The 13,696-nt window shown below is 38.0% G+C and overlaps 1 protein-coding gene across 3 annotated transcripts in view; it reads left to right on the top strand.

Moving 5' to 3' along the window:
• The window catches only part of AK9 (adenylate kinase 9), a 132,319-nt gene that overhangs the window by 41,973 nt on the left and 76,650 nt on the right, over positions 1–13,696 (top strand). For all 3 annotated transcript variants that reach the window (XM_045499230.1, XM_045499229.1, XM_045499231.1), the window contains 3 exons: positions 2,666–2,764; positions 2,851–2,946; positions 7,899–8,047. In XM_045499230.1, the coding sequence (XP_045355186.1) occupies positions 2,666–2,764; positions 2,851–2,946; positions 7,899–8,047 (344 nt within the window). The remainder of the gene's footprint in view (positions 1–2,665; positions 2,765–2,850; positions 2,947–7,898; positions 8,048–13,696) is intronic.

Genomic DNA, 13,696 nt, shown 5'->3' with positions numbered 1-13,696 from the left:
TGTAACCCTCCAGATGAGGAAAACTTTTTACATAAATTGGAAAGCTTCTGTCATTTTCTATGCTTGAAATTATTTAAATAGCAAGGAAATTATCTCTTCCTACATGGCACTGTTGAACTTTTGCTAGGAAAAAAAAAAACAGGTTATTTGCCTAACGAATCTGCCTCTCTCCTTTCTCATTAGCCTACAAACAAGTAAAAGAGTCCAACACGGTGCCCAGGGGATTGCAAAAACAACAGCAAAAAGACCAGCATTTAAATTACCTGCCATCCAAAAGATCATCCAGATGATTCAGAATGAATTTAAATTTTAGTATGTTATCTTCAAAGAAAAACCAAAAGTTTTTAAAATATTCATGGACAACTCACAAACTAAAGCTTGAGAAATATTGACCAAGATGGCTTGTTATTCAACTTATTTAAGGCTTGACAAAATGAATTCATTAACTCACTCAACTTGAGTACCCACTGTGTATTAGACATGATTTAGGCACTGGGCCACAGCAGTTAACAAGACACAGAAACTCCTGTCTTTGTGATTGTTACATTTTAATGAAATACAGAGGAGGAAAAAAGAAACAAGTGAACAAATGGAAAAAATATAACAGGTCAGGCGGTGATGAGGCAAGGGTGCTGGAGTGTTAGGATGAGCAGGGAAGAGAGGACATTTAAATGAAACCTCGATCAGGAGAGCAAACTAGTTGGGCTCCAGTTAAGAAGAGTAGTGATCAGTAACGTTTCTTGGAGTCTGTAGTGATTCCTTTCATATCAAATTACGACATGAAATCATAGATTTTAGGTCTTGCCACAAATTGCTTTCTTCCATTGGAATTTAGAAACAGAGGCCATCTCTTATATACTGCAAACTTAAAAATCTCTTCCTTTCCTTTTTCAAATTCAGTAATTATTCTAAATCTGACAGTAGGGTTCTTAAAATCATTTTAATTGGAATTTTCTTGCTAGTTCCACTAATTTCCTAGTTTTGCTAATTTCACTCCCAATATACTTTTTTCTTTCATTGTTGTTTTTTTTTCAATATATGAAGTTTATTGTCAAATTGGTTTCCATTCAACACCCAGTGCTCATCCCAAAAGGTGCCCTCCTCAATACCCATCACCCACCCCCCCACCCCCCATCAACCCTCAGTTTGTTCTCAGTTTTTAAGAGTCTCTTATGCTTTTGCTCTCTCCCACTCTAACCTCCTTTTTTTTTCCTTCCCCTCCCCCATGGGTTTCTGTTAAGTTTCTCAGGATCCACATAAGAGTGAAAACATATGGTATCTGTCTTTCTCTGTATGGCTTATTTCACTAGCATAACACTCTCCAGTTCCATCCATGTTGCTACAAAGGGCCATATTTCATTCTTTCTCATTGCCACGTAGTATTCCATTGTGTATATAAACCACAATTTCTTTATCCATTCATCAGTTGATGGACATTTAGGCTCTTTCCATAATTTGGCTATTGTTGAGAGTGCTGCTATAAACATTGGGGTACAAGTGCCCCTATGCATCAGTACTCCTATATCCCTTGGGTAAATTCCTAGCAGTGCTATTGCTGGGTCATAGGGTAGGTCTATTTTTAATTTTTTGAGGAACCTCCACACTGTTTTCCAGAGCGGCTGCACCAATTTGCATTCCCACCAACAGTGCAAGAGGGTTCCCGTTTCTCCACATCCTCTCCAGTATCTATAGTCTCCTGATTTGTTCATTTTGGCCACTCTGACTGGTGTGAGGTGATATCTGAGTGTGGTTTTGATTTGTATTTCCCTGATGAGGAGTGACGTTGAGCATCTTTTCATGTGCCTGTTGGCCATCTGGATGTCTTCTTTAGAGAAGTGTCTATTCATGTTTTCTGCCCATTTCTTCACTGGGTTATTTGTTTTTCGGGTGCGGAATTTGGTGAGCTCTTTATAGATTTTGGATACTAGCCCTTTGTCCAATATGTCATTTGCAAATATCTTTTCCCATTCCGTTGGTTGCCTTTCAGTTTTGTTGGTTGTTTCCTTTGCTGTGCAGAAGCTTTTTATCTTCATAAGGTCCCAATAGTTCATTTTTGCTTTTAATTCCCTTGCCTTTGGGGATGTGTCAAGTAAGAAATTGCTACGGCTAAGGTCAGAGAGGTCTTTTCCTGCTTTCTCCTCTAGGGTTTTGATGGTTTCCTGTCTCACATTCAGGTCCTTTATCCATTTTGAGTTTATTTTTGTGAATGGTGTAAGAAAGTGGTCTAGTTTCATTCTTCTGCATGTTGCTGTCCAGTTCTCCCAGCACCATTTGTTAAAGAGACTGTCTTTTTTTCCAATATACTTTTAAGAAAAATTTGTCAGTGGAGAATATTGAGGGTTTTTTTTTTAACATAGAAAATTCTATAATAACACAGGGAATGACAGCCAACATGGGTTAGGCTTCCTGTGTGCCAAGCATTTTCTAAGTGTTGCTTCTATTATCTCATTTAATCCTTACAACAGTGCTTTCAGTTTGATAATCCTCATTTTGCCCAATAGAAACTGAAACAGAGATCAAATGATTTGCCAAAGCCACACTGTCTGAATCAGAACTCACGCACAAGTCTGTCTGTCTTTAAAAAGCGGAGGATTTAATCACTATACCTGTCTCCCTACCCCCCGACTATATATTGCTAACACAATCCATTACTATCTTTCAACAGAGTCAACTTTAAGAGAACTTGAAAGGAAGGAGTATGACAAGTTCCCAACTGATGTGGATAAGAGCTTAGAAGAGATGCAGTCTTCATTTGATGAAGATGGTAATAAATATATTGCTGATGTTCTTAGCCATATCTTTCCCACTATAAACAGATTAGCTGATAAAGCATATTATTCTTTCATGCAGTGTTCACTCGTGAATACCAAAGAGAAAGCTCTTTAGAAGACAGTGAAGACAAAAAGAATTCAGAAAATATCCTCGGTGATCAAGCCTCTAAAACTGGTAAAGATGGTAACAAAATGAACGTGACTCATGCCATGCTTATGGATCTTATTTCCATTTATTTCATATTTTATCATGTTTGTATTGAAGCTTAAAATTATCCCCCAAATTGGACACTTATAGTGACATAGTTGGAATCACTAGTTTAATGAGTATGAAGTTTTATAGACAGAGTCAGATTGCTTTGCACAAAAGTTATTCCAAATAATGTTCCCACAGTAATATACAAAATATGTGCTATTGTTTTCTTGATATATTCTCTTTTAAATATAATTTCAATTTTCATTTGACTATTTCTGAAATATAATTTTTAATATTTGTTAACCATTTATACTTCCTCTTTTCTGAGTTGACCATTTTGGTCTTGTGCTAATTTTTCCAAATTGTTATATCAATTATATGGTTTCTACAATAACTTGCTATATTAGTAACTTATTTTTTATATTTTTTTCCACATTGGGTGGTTTGTCTTTTAAATCATTTTGCTGTTTTTAAAGTAGAGGGATTTTTCATATTTTTGTAGTCAAATCATTACTTTCACTTTGTTTATTTCTTCCATTTACTTTCACACCTTACAAAGCCTTCCTCTCAACCAGAGATTTAATATATACTTATATGCTTTTTTTTCTATTGGTCCAACCTTTTGGTATTTAGTTTTAAAATGCATCTGTAGGGGTGCCTGGGTAGCTCAGTCGGTTAAGCGTCTGACTTCAACTCATGATCTGACAGTTTGTGAGTTCAAGCTCTGCGACGGGCTCTGTGCTGACAGCTCAGAGCCTAGAGCCTGCTTCGGATTATGTGTCTCTGCCCCTGTCCTACTCACACTCTCTTTCTCTCAAAACAAACATATAAATAAATAAATAAATAAATAAATAAATAAATAAAATGCATCTCTAAGTATTGTGTTTTAAGATATAGAGCTGGGGTTTTGTTCGTTTGGTTGGTTGATTCCTCCTGATTCAGACAGATGTATGCTTGGCTGTGATATATTTTAGTATCATAGAAATTGAACTGGGCACTGTCAGACAATTATGTATGGCACTTCTCCAACACGCACACGTGCGCGCGCACACACACACACACACACACACACTTCACAGGAAGACCCCAGACATTAAAATTTTGGTCACGTAGCATCTGGGAGCCCCATCTCAGCTGCTGCAGTGTTCCTAGGACAAATACACAAAGACAGCCCCTTCCCCATACTGTCTGTTTTCTCTTTGAGGGAGGCAGTCCAAGGTAGAAGCAGGCATCAGGGCCTCTACCTACTGCTGGAGTGATGCCAGCACTTGCCAGTATGCCCACATAGAAAAGCATTCTCCCTGCCCTATCTGTCTGAGATAAGCACAGCCTTTACCTGTTGGAGGTAAGAGACTGTTAGTTACAACAGGAAGGGCAAATTTGATTTTGTTTTCCAATTTAGATCCATTGGCATTATATGAAACAAAAATTACTCTTGTTTTGTTATAGGTTAAGTCACTATCTTTATTTTTCACTGCTGATATTATGTGCCCTATTGTTTACCTATTTGATTACTATGATTGTAAATTTAATTAAAAAAATTAGGAACACGAGTCCTGGCTCCCTGGTCCCATACCACACTCTTCTTTGGGAATCACCTACAATTAATACTCTTCTTTAGGTGTTAACAGTGTTTTATTCACAGATGAAACCAGTGGAACATCTACATTTAAAAGAAGTTTCTAAGCTCTAGTCAAGATCTTAAGTTGTGGACTTCAAGCTGTATTATGAAGTTATAATCATCAGGACAGTATGGTACTGGTACACAAACAGACACTCAGATCAGTGGAACAGAATAGAGAACCCAGAAATGGACCCACAAACATATGGCCAACTAATCTTTGACAAAGCAGGAAAGAATATCCAATGGAATAAAGACAGTCTCTTCAGCAAGTGGTGCTGGGAAAACTGGACAGCGACATGCAGAAGAATGAACCTGGACCACTTTCTTACACCAGACACAAAGATAAACTCAAAATGGATGAAAGACCTCAATGTAAGACAGGAAGCCATCAAAATCCTCAAGGAGAAAGCAGGCAAAAACCTCTCTGATCTTGGCCGCAGCAACTTCTTACTCAACACGTCTCCAGAGGTAAGGGAAACAAAAGCAAAAGTGAACTATTGGGACCTCATCAAAATAAAAAGCTTCTGCACAGCAAAGGAAACAATCGGCAAAACTAAAAGGCAACTGACGGAATGAGAGAAGATATTTGCAAACGACATACCAGATAAAGGGTTAGTATCCAAAATCTATAAACAACTTATCAAACTCAACACCCAAAAAACAAATAATCCAGTGAAGAAATGGGCAAAAGACATGGATAGACACTTCTCCAAAGAAGACATCCAGATGGCCAACTGACACATGAAAAAATGCTCAACATCACTCATCATCAGGGAAATACAAATCATAACCACAATAAGATACCACCTCACAACTGTAAGAATGGCTAACATTAACAACTCAGGCAATGACAGATGTTGGCGAGGATGCAGAGAAAGAGGATCTCTTTTGCACTGCTGGTGGGAATGCAAACTGGTGCAGCCACTCTGGAAAACAGTATGGAGGTTCCTCAAAAAAATTAAAAATAGAACCACCCTATGACCCAGCAATTGCACTACTTGGTATTTATCCAAGGGATACAGGTATGCTGTTTCAAAGGGGCACGTGCACCCCAATGTTTATAGCAGCACTATCAGCAATAGCCAAAGTATGGAACGAGCCCAATTGTCCATCGAAGGATGAATGAATAAAGAAGATGTGGTATACACACACACACACACACACACACACACACACACACACACACAATGGAGTATTATTCGGCAATCAAAAAGAATGAAATCTTGCCATTTGCAACTACATGGATGGAACTGGAGGGTATTATGCTAAGTGAAATTAGTCAGTCAGAGAAAGATAAATATCATATGGCTTCATTCATATGAGGACTTTAAGACACAAAACAGATGAACACAAGGGAAGGGAAGTAAAATAATATAATAACAGGGAGGGGGACAAAACATAAGAGACTCTTAAATATGGAGAACAGAGGGTTACTGGTGGGGTTGTGGGAGGGGTGATGGGCTAAATGGGTAAGGGGAATTAAGGAATCTACTCCTGAAATCATTGTTGCACTATATGCTAACTAACTTGGACATAAATTAAAAAAATAAATAAATAAATAAATTCATCTTTAAAAACAAGAAACAAAACAAAACAAAATACCTAAAAGAAAGTAGCTCTCAGCCACTAATATTTAATATTTAAAAAAATCTTAAGTTGGACCCCTAAAAAGGTAAATTAATATTTGGGTTATTTGGTTCACTTCGATTGTGGATCTAAAAATCATAAATAATTTCTTAAGAATTTTAAAGGAGAAAGATGTGATTTAAAAATAACATTATTAATGTTCTCTCTTAAAGGCTACTCTATGATGAACAGTTAGACATGCAAGAACACAGAAAAAAAGAAAATGTGATTTATTGTTTTAGTGAAACAGGGACTCTATCTTTCTGTTCTGCCATCCCTGGCATGTGGCTACCAGAAAAAGTTACAAGATGGCTAGGAAGAGGAAAAGGGTAAGGGACAAAAACTGGCACTCCACCCAGCTGAGGTATTCCTCTTTATTTTTTTAAATTGTTTAAAAAGTTTATTTTGAGAGAGTGAGAGCATATGGGGGACAGGCAGAGAGATGGGGGAGAGAATCCTCACTGACAGCACGGAACCCCCGAGGAGCGAGGCGGGGCTCAATCTCACCAACCCAAGTGACATCATGACCTGAGCCAAAATCAAGAGTTGGCCGCTTAACCAACTGAGCCACCCAGGCGCCCCACCGCTTTTCTTTTGAATTATTCTTCTTTAATGAAGTGACAGGAAGTCTCACCACGAAAAAAATATGCTCACATCTTACCTATGGGCTATCTAAGCTATAAGGGAAGTTGGGAGATGTAGTGTTTTTAGCTGGACACATTGCTGACCCCAACAAAATCCGGATTCTGTTACTAAGGATGAGAAGAAAGGATAATGAGTGAACAACTAGCAGCTTCTAGAGCATTTGGTATCTTTGCCTGGCTTTTTCTGCCTCATCATGCCCCCTTCCCAAGGCTACAGGAACATCGTGGGTTCTCGTCTCTTCCACTCTGGTTCCCCAGGAACTGCTGGCTCTCTCCATCCCTAAGAACAGATTCCTCACTTCGCAGCAGAGGGCAGCAGAAGCTGCTCATTGAAAGCCCTTTGGAGTTTTTCTGGGCTGGGATAAATTATGCTCTAGCAGGAGACCCTGGTGGACGGAGCATTAAGGCAGCAGCTCAGGAAGCACAACTGGAAAGGCAGAGGTAGAGGAGTCAAGTGGAGCTGCCAATCTCTTGCCTGATTAGAGGAATGGATGAATATTTATATCATGATGCAGTCTATGAGCCAACTCAGCTGTGTGAAGAGGCATTCAGCATGCAATGAGGACAAGAATGAAGTATAGCACTAGAAAAACCAGCCTGTGCCACCCATTCTTCCATCTCTGCCAACCTGCCTACTTCTTATCCACTTACTGTTTCATGTGGTCTTTGCTTATAATTGGAAGTATTCATCTTGTTTTCTGATTAATTCCCTAGATGCGCATATTTTAGCTTGAGCCCTACAATCCTTTGGTTTCTACCTCTTCTACCTGGCTTCCTGGGTTTTGACTCCTGCTGGACGTGATTTTCTTCTTACCTCATTCACTTTTGTTCCAAAACACTAGCTATAAGCCACTGCTCTGATGTTTTGTGTTTCCTAACTTAACATTTCCTCCCTAGACTATTTCCCCCTTCTTGGAGCATGTACAGCAATAAACACAAAGATACTATTTTGGGGGGTCAAGTATTAACTATCATGTTCTATTGCAAATAGCATTGCCCACTAAAATTATTAATGGCATTAGGTTATTTTACTTTAGATTCAACAGAAGACTCAATAGAAGAGGTAACTGCAGATCATCCAGAGGTTCTTTCTATAATAGAGGAGACTGTAAAAATGACAAAGGATATGAACTTTGAACATCCATATGAAAAACATGCTGAAATCCTAGAGGAAATCATCAAAGAGGTAAGAAATCCAGATCCAAACATTTATGCTTAGTAATTTTTAATTTCAACAACTATGCAATATAATTTCATAGCTTTGGAATTAATTCTTTATTAACTTTTGTTTAACTGAGTTCAGTTGGTTAAAATATGGTGCATAGGAAGCCAGTGCCAAAATAGATATTTCATCTATGAGCTAATTAGTTGTTAACCAAGACAAATTTTACTCCATAGCTAAATTATTTCATCCAACCACCTTGAACATGTGTTCATAGGGGAAATGGTTGGACACACAAGTGATTTTCCAATCTAAGGGGAAAATGAAACCTCAGATGCTTTGTCTTACTGATGGCAAACCAGGTTTATCTCTGGCTTATAAAGAACAAGATATCCATATGGGTCTGTTTTGTACAGGGACCTTGAGTAAGCATTCAGAGCAACAGTCAAAGACAACAAATCTGTTTTGGACTCTCAATGAATTTCTTTGGTATTTCTATGTAATTTGAAAGTGATATAATTAAATGTTGGGAGGAGAAAAAAGATATTTTGAGAGTATAGAACCACTCCATAACACATTGGGTAGGTTCCTTGAGTCCCAGACTGTACCCAGGATGAATTGCTGTCCCCCTCTGAGCTTCCCATAGAGATCTTTCAACTTCTTCTGCATGTCTTCAGGTTGTTTTGTCATCAACTGATTCCTTCAGAAACATTCTGACAGGGGTGCCTGGGTGGCTCAGTCGGTTAGGTGTCCAGCTCTTGATTTCAGCCCAGGTCATAATCTCATGGTTTGTGAGTTTGAGCCCCACATCGGGCTCTGCACTGACAGCCAGAGCCTGCTTGGGATTCTCTCTTTCCCTCTCTCTATTCCTCCCCCACTGTGCTCTCTCCCCTCCCAACCTCCAAATAAATAAATAAACTTTAAAAAATTAAAAAAAAAAGAAACATTCTGAGAACCTACTGCTTGCCCTTTAATATGCTAGATTCTAGGGCTATGAAGATGAATTAAACGCAACTCTTTAAGGAGCCATCAGTCAGGTGGGGAAGGCTGATGAAATGAGCTATCATGTACTAAGTGATAAGTAGATATGTGCAAGGTGTAGGAATCCCACTAAGGTCAAGATGGTCATCTCTGCATGGAAGGTGAGACAGAGCATCCCAGAGGAGAGACATACAAGTGAAGCAGGTCTTTAGCATGATGGAAGCCCCATCCTGACCCTTCACGGAAAAATTTCTCCATTCTCTTCAGAGTTTATTCTGGAGGATACAAATCTACAGGGAGTACCAAAGCATTTCTGATATATATAGGAATGTATGTAGTGTCACTAGATGATAAACTGCCACTCTGGGATTGTGGAGGAGTTTAAGTCACATTAGATTTTTTTTTTATTAATTAATTATTTATTTATTTTATTTAAAAGAGAGAATGCATGAGCGCCAGTGGTGGGGGAGGGGCAGAGGGAGAGAGAGACAGAAAGAATCTTTTTTTTAACGTTTATTTTTTAGAGAGAGTGAGAGAGAGAACATGCACAAGTGGGGGAGGGGCAGAGAGAGAGAGGGAGACAAAGAATTCATAGTAAGCTCCAGGCTCTGAGCTGTCAGTGCAGAGCCCAACACCGGGCTCAGACTCACAAATCATGAGATCATGACCTAAGCCGAAGTCAGATGCTTATACCACTGCACCACCCAGGTGTCCTGAGTGAGAGTCTTAAACAGGCTCCATGCTCAGTGTGGGTCTCGATCCCACAATGCTGGGATCATGATCTGACAGCAATGGACAGATCATCTAAGAAGAAAATCAACATAGAAACAACGGCTTTGAATGACGCACTGGGCCGGATGGACTTGACAGATATATTCAGAAAATTTCATTCTAAAGCAGTGGAATACCATTCTTCTCGAGTGCGCATGCAACATTCTCCAGAACAGATCACATCCGGGGACACAAATCAGCCCTCAACAAGTACAAAAAGATCGAGATCTTACCACGCATATTTTCAGACCACAACACTATGAAACGAAATCAACCACAAGAAAAATTTGGAAAGACAACAAATAGTTGGAGATTAAAGAACATCCTACTACAGAATGAATGGGTTAACCAAGAAGTTAAAGAGGAAATTAAAAAGTACATGGAAGCCAATGAAAATGATAACACCACAGTCCAAAACCTCTGGGATGCAACAAAGGCAGTCATAAGAGAGAGGTATATAGCAACCCAGGCCTTCCTAAAGAAGGAAAAAAGGTCTCAGATACACAACCTAACCTTACACCTTAAAGAGCTGGAAAAAGAACTGCAAATAAAACCCCAAACCAACAGAAGATGGGAAACAATAATGATTAGAGCAGAAATCAATGCTATTGAAACCAAACAAAAACAAAAACTCAGTAGAACAGAGCAATGAAACCAGGAGCTGGTTCTTTGAAAGAATTAACAAAATTGATAAACCCCTAGCTAGTTTGATCAGAAAGAAAAAGGAAAGGACCCAAATAAATAAAATCAAAAATGAAAGAGAAGAGATCACAATCAACTGCAGAAATACAAACAATAATAAGAGAGTATTATGAGCAATTATATGCCAATAATCTGGGCAATCTGGAAGAAATGGACAAATCCCTAGAAACATACAAACTACCAAAACTGAAACAGGAAGAAATAGAAAATTTGTACAGACCCAAAACCAGTAAAGAAATTGAATTAGTAATCAAAAATCTCCCTAAAAACAAGAGCCCAGGGTTGGATGGCTTTCCAGGGGAATTCTTCCAAACATTTAAAGAAGAGTTAATACCTATTCTTTTGAAACTATTCCAAAAAATAGAAATGAAAGGAAAACTTCCAAACTCATTCTATGAGGCCAGAATTACCTTGATTCTAAAACCAGACAAAGACCCCAGTAAAAAGGAGAACTATAGACCAATTTCCCTGATGAACATGGATGCAAAAATTCTCAACAACATACTAGTCAACCGGATCCAACAATACATTGAAAGAATTATTCACCATTATAAAGTGGGATTTATGCCTGGGATGCAGGGCTGGTTCAATATCTATAAATCAATCAATGTGATACATCACATTAATAAAGGAAGGACAAGAACCATATGATCCTTTCAATAGATGCAGAGAGAGCATTTGACAAAATACAGCATCCTTTCTTGATAAAAACCTCGAGAAAGTGGGGATAGAAGGATCATACCTCAAGATCATACAGGTTATATACGAAAGACCCACCACTAATATCATCCTCCATGGGGAAAAACTGAGAGCTTTCCCCTAATGTCAGGAACATAACAGAGATGTTCACCCTCGCCACTGTTATTCAACATAGTGTTGGAAGTCCTAAATTCAGCAATCAGACAATACAAAGAAATAAAAGGCATCCAAATCAGCAAGGAGAAAGTCAAACTTTCCTTCTTCACAGATGACATGATACTCTATACAGAAAACCCCAAAGATTCCACCAAAGAACTGCTACATAAAACTGCCAATCCATGAATTCAGCAGTGGCAGGATATAAAATGAATGCACAGAAATTGGTTGCATTTCTATACACCAATAATGAAGCAGCAGAAAGAGAAATCAAGGAATCGATCCCATTTACAATTGTACCAAAAACCATAAAATACCTAGGAATAAATCTAACCAAAGAGGTGAAAAACTATACACTGAAAACTATACAGTATAGAAAGCTTATGAAAGAAATTGAAGAAGACACACAAAAAAATGGAAAATTATTCCATGCTCATGGATTGGAAGAACAAATATTGTTAAAATGTCGATACTACCCAAAGCAATCTACACCTTCAATGCAATCCTTATCACAATAACACCAGCATTCTTCACAGAGCTAGAACAAACAATCCTAAAATTTGTATGGAACCAGAAAAGACCCTGAATAGCCAAAGCAATCCTGAAAAAGAAAACCAGAGCTGGAAGTATCACAATCCCAGACTTCAAGCTATATTACAAAGTTGTAATCATCAAGATAGTATGGTACTGACAGAAAAACAGACACCTTGATCAATGGAACAGAGAACGCAGAAATGGATTTACAAACATATGGCCAACTAATCTTTGACAAAGCAGGAAAGAATATCCAATGGAATAAACACAGTCTCCTCAGCAAATAGTGTTGGGAAAACTGGACAGCGACATGCAGGAGAATGAACCTAGACCATTTTCTTACATCATACACAAAAATAAACTCAAAATAGATGAAAGACCTAAATGTAAGACAGGAAGCCATCAATCCGTGAAGAGAAAGCAGGCAAAAACCTCTTTGACCTCAGCCGCAGCAACTTCTTATTCAACATGTCTCTGGAGACAGGAAACAAAAGCAAAATGAAGTATTGGGACCTCATCAAAATAAAAAGCTTCTGCACAGCAAAGGAAACAATCAGCGAAACTAAAAGGCAAACAATGGAACGGGAGAAGATATTTGCAAATGACATATGGATAAAGGGTTAGTATCCAAAATCCATAAAAAAACTTACCAACTCAACACCCAAAAAACAAATAATCCAGTGAATAAATGGGCAAAAGACATGGACAGACACTTTTCCAAAGAAGACATCCAGATGGCCAACTGACACATGAAAAAATGCTCAACATTACTCATCATCAGGGAAATACAAGTCAAAACCACAATAAGATAACACCTCACACCAGTCAGAATGGCTAAAATTAACAACTCAGGCAATGACAGATGTTGACAAGGATGCAGAGAAAGAGGAACCTTTTTGCACTGCTGGTAGAAATGCAAACTGGGGCAGCCACTCTGGAAAACAGTATGGAGGTTCCTCAAAAAATTGAAAATAGAACCACCCTATAACTCAGCAATTGCACTACTAGGTATTTATCCAAAGGATACAGGTGTGCTGTTTCAAAGGGACACATGCACCCCAATGTTTATAGCAGCTAATGGACAAAGTATGGAAAGAGCCCAAATGTCCATTGATGGATGAATGGATAAAGAAGATGTGATATATATATATATATATATATATATATATATATATATATATATATACACACACACACACACACACACACACACACACACACACACCATGGAGTATTACTCAGCAATCAAAAAGAATGAAATCTTGCCATTTGCAACTACATGGATGGAAATGGAGGCTATTATGCTAAGTGAAATTAGTCAGAGAAAGACAAATATCATATGACTTCACTCATATGAGGACTTTAAGAGACAAAACAGATGAACATAAGGGAAGAGAAACAAAAATAATATAAACACAGGGAGGGGGACCAAACATAAGAGACTCATAAATATGGAGAACAAACTGAGGATTACTGGAGGGGGTGTGGAGGGGGGATGGGCTAAATGGGTAAGGTACACTAAGGAATCTACTCCTGAAATCATTGTTGCACTATATGCTAATTTGGATGTAAATTTTTAAAAAATAAAATTAAATAAATAAATAAATAAAACTAAGGCCATTAAAAGTAAAAAATAAAAATAAAAAATCAGTCAAAGGGATGAAAAGTGCAGCATAGGGAATGTAATCAGCACTATTGTAATAACTTTGTATGGTGACAGAGGGTGACTACACTTATATTATCATGGTAAATAATTATAAACTTTATTGTGTAATGTATATAATTGCAGAATCACTATATTGTATAGCTGAAACTAATATTATATTGTAT

Source organism: Leopardus geoffroyi, chromosome B2, assembly GCF_018350155.1.
Source record: "Leopardus geoffroyi isolate Oge1 chromosome B2, O.geoffroyi_Oge1_pat1.0, whole genome shotgun sequence".
NCBI classification, from domain to species: domain Eukaryota; kingdom Metazoa; phylum Chordata; class Mammalia; order Carnivora; family Felidae; genus Leopardus; species Leopardus geoffroyi.
This window is presented reverse-complemented; position numbering and strand designations above follow the sequence as displayed.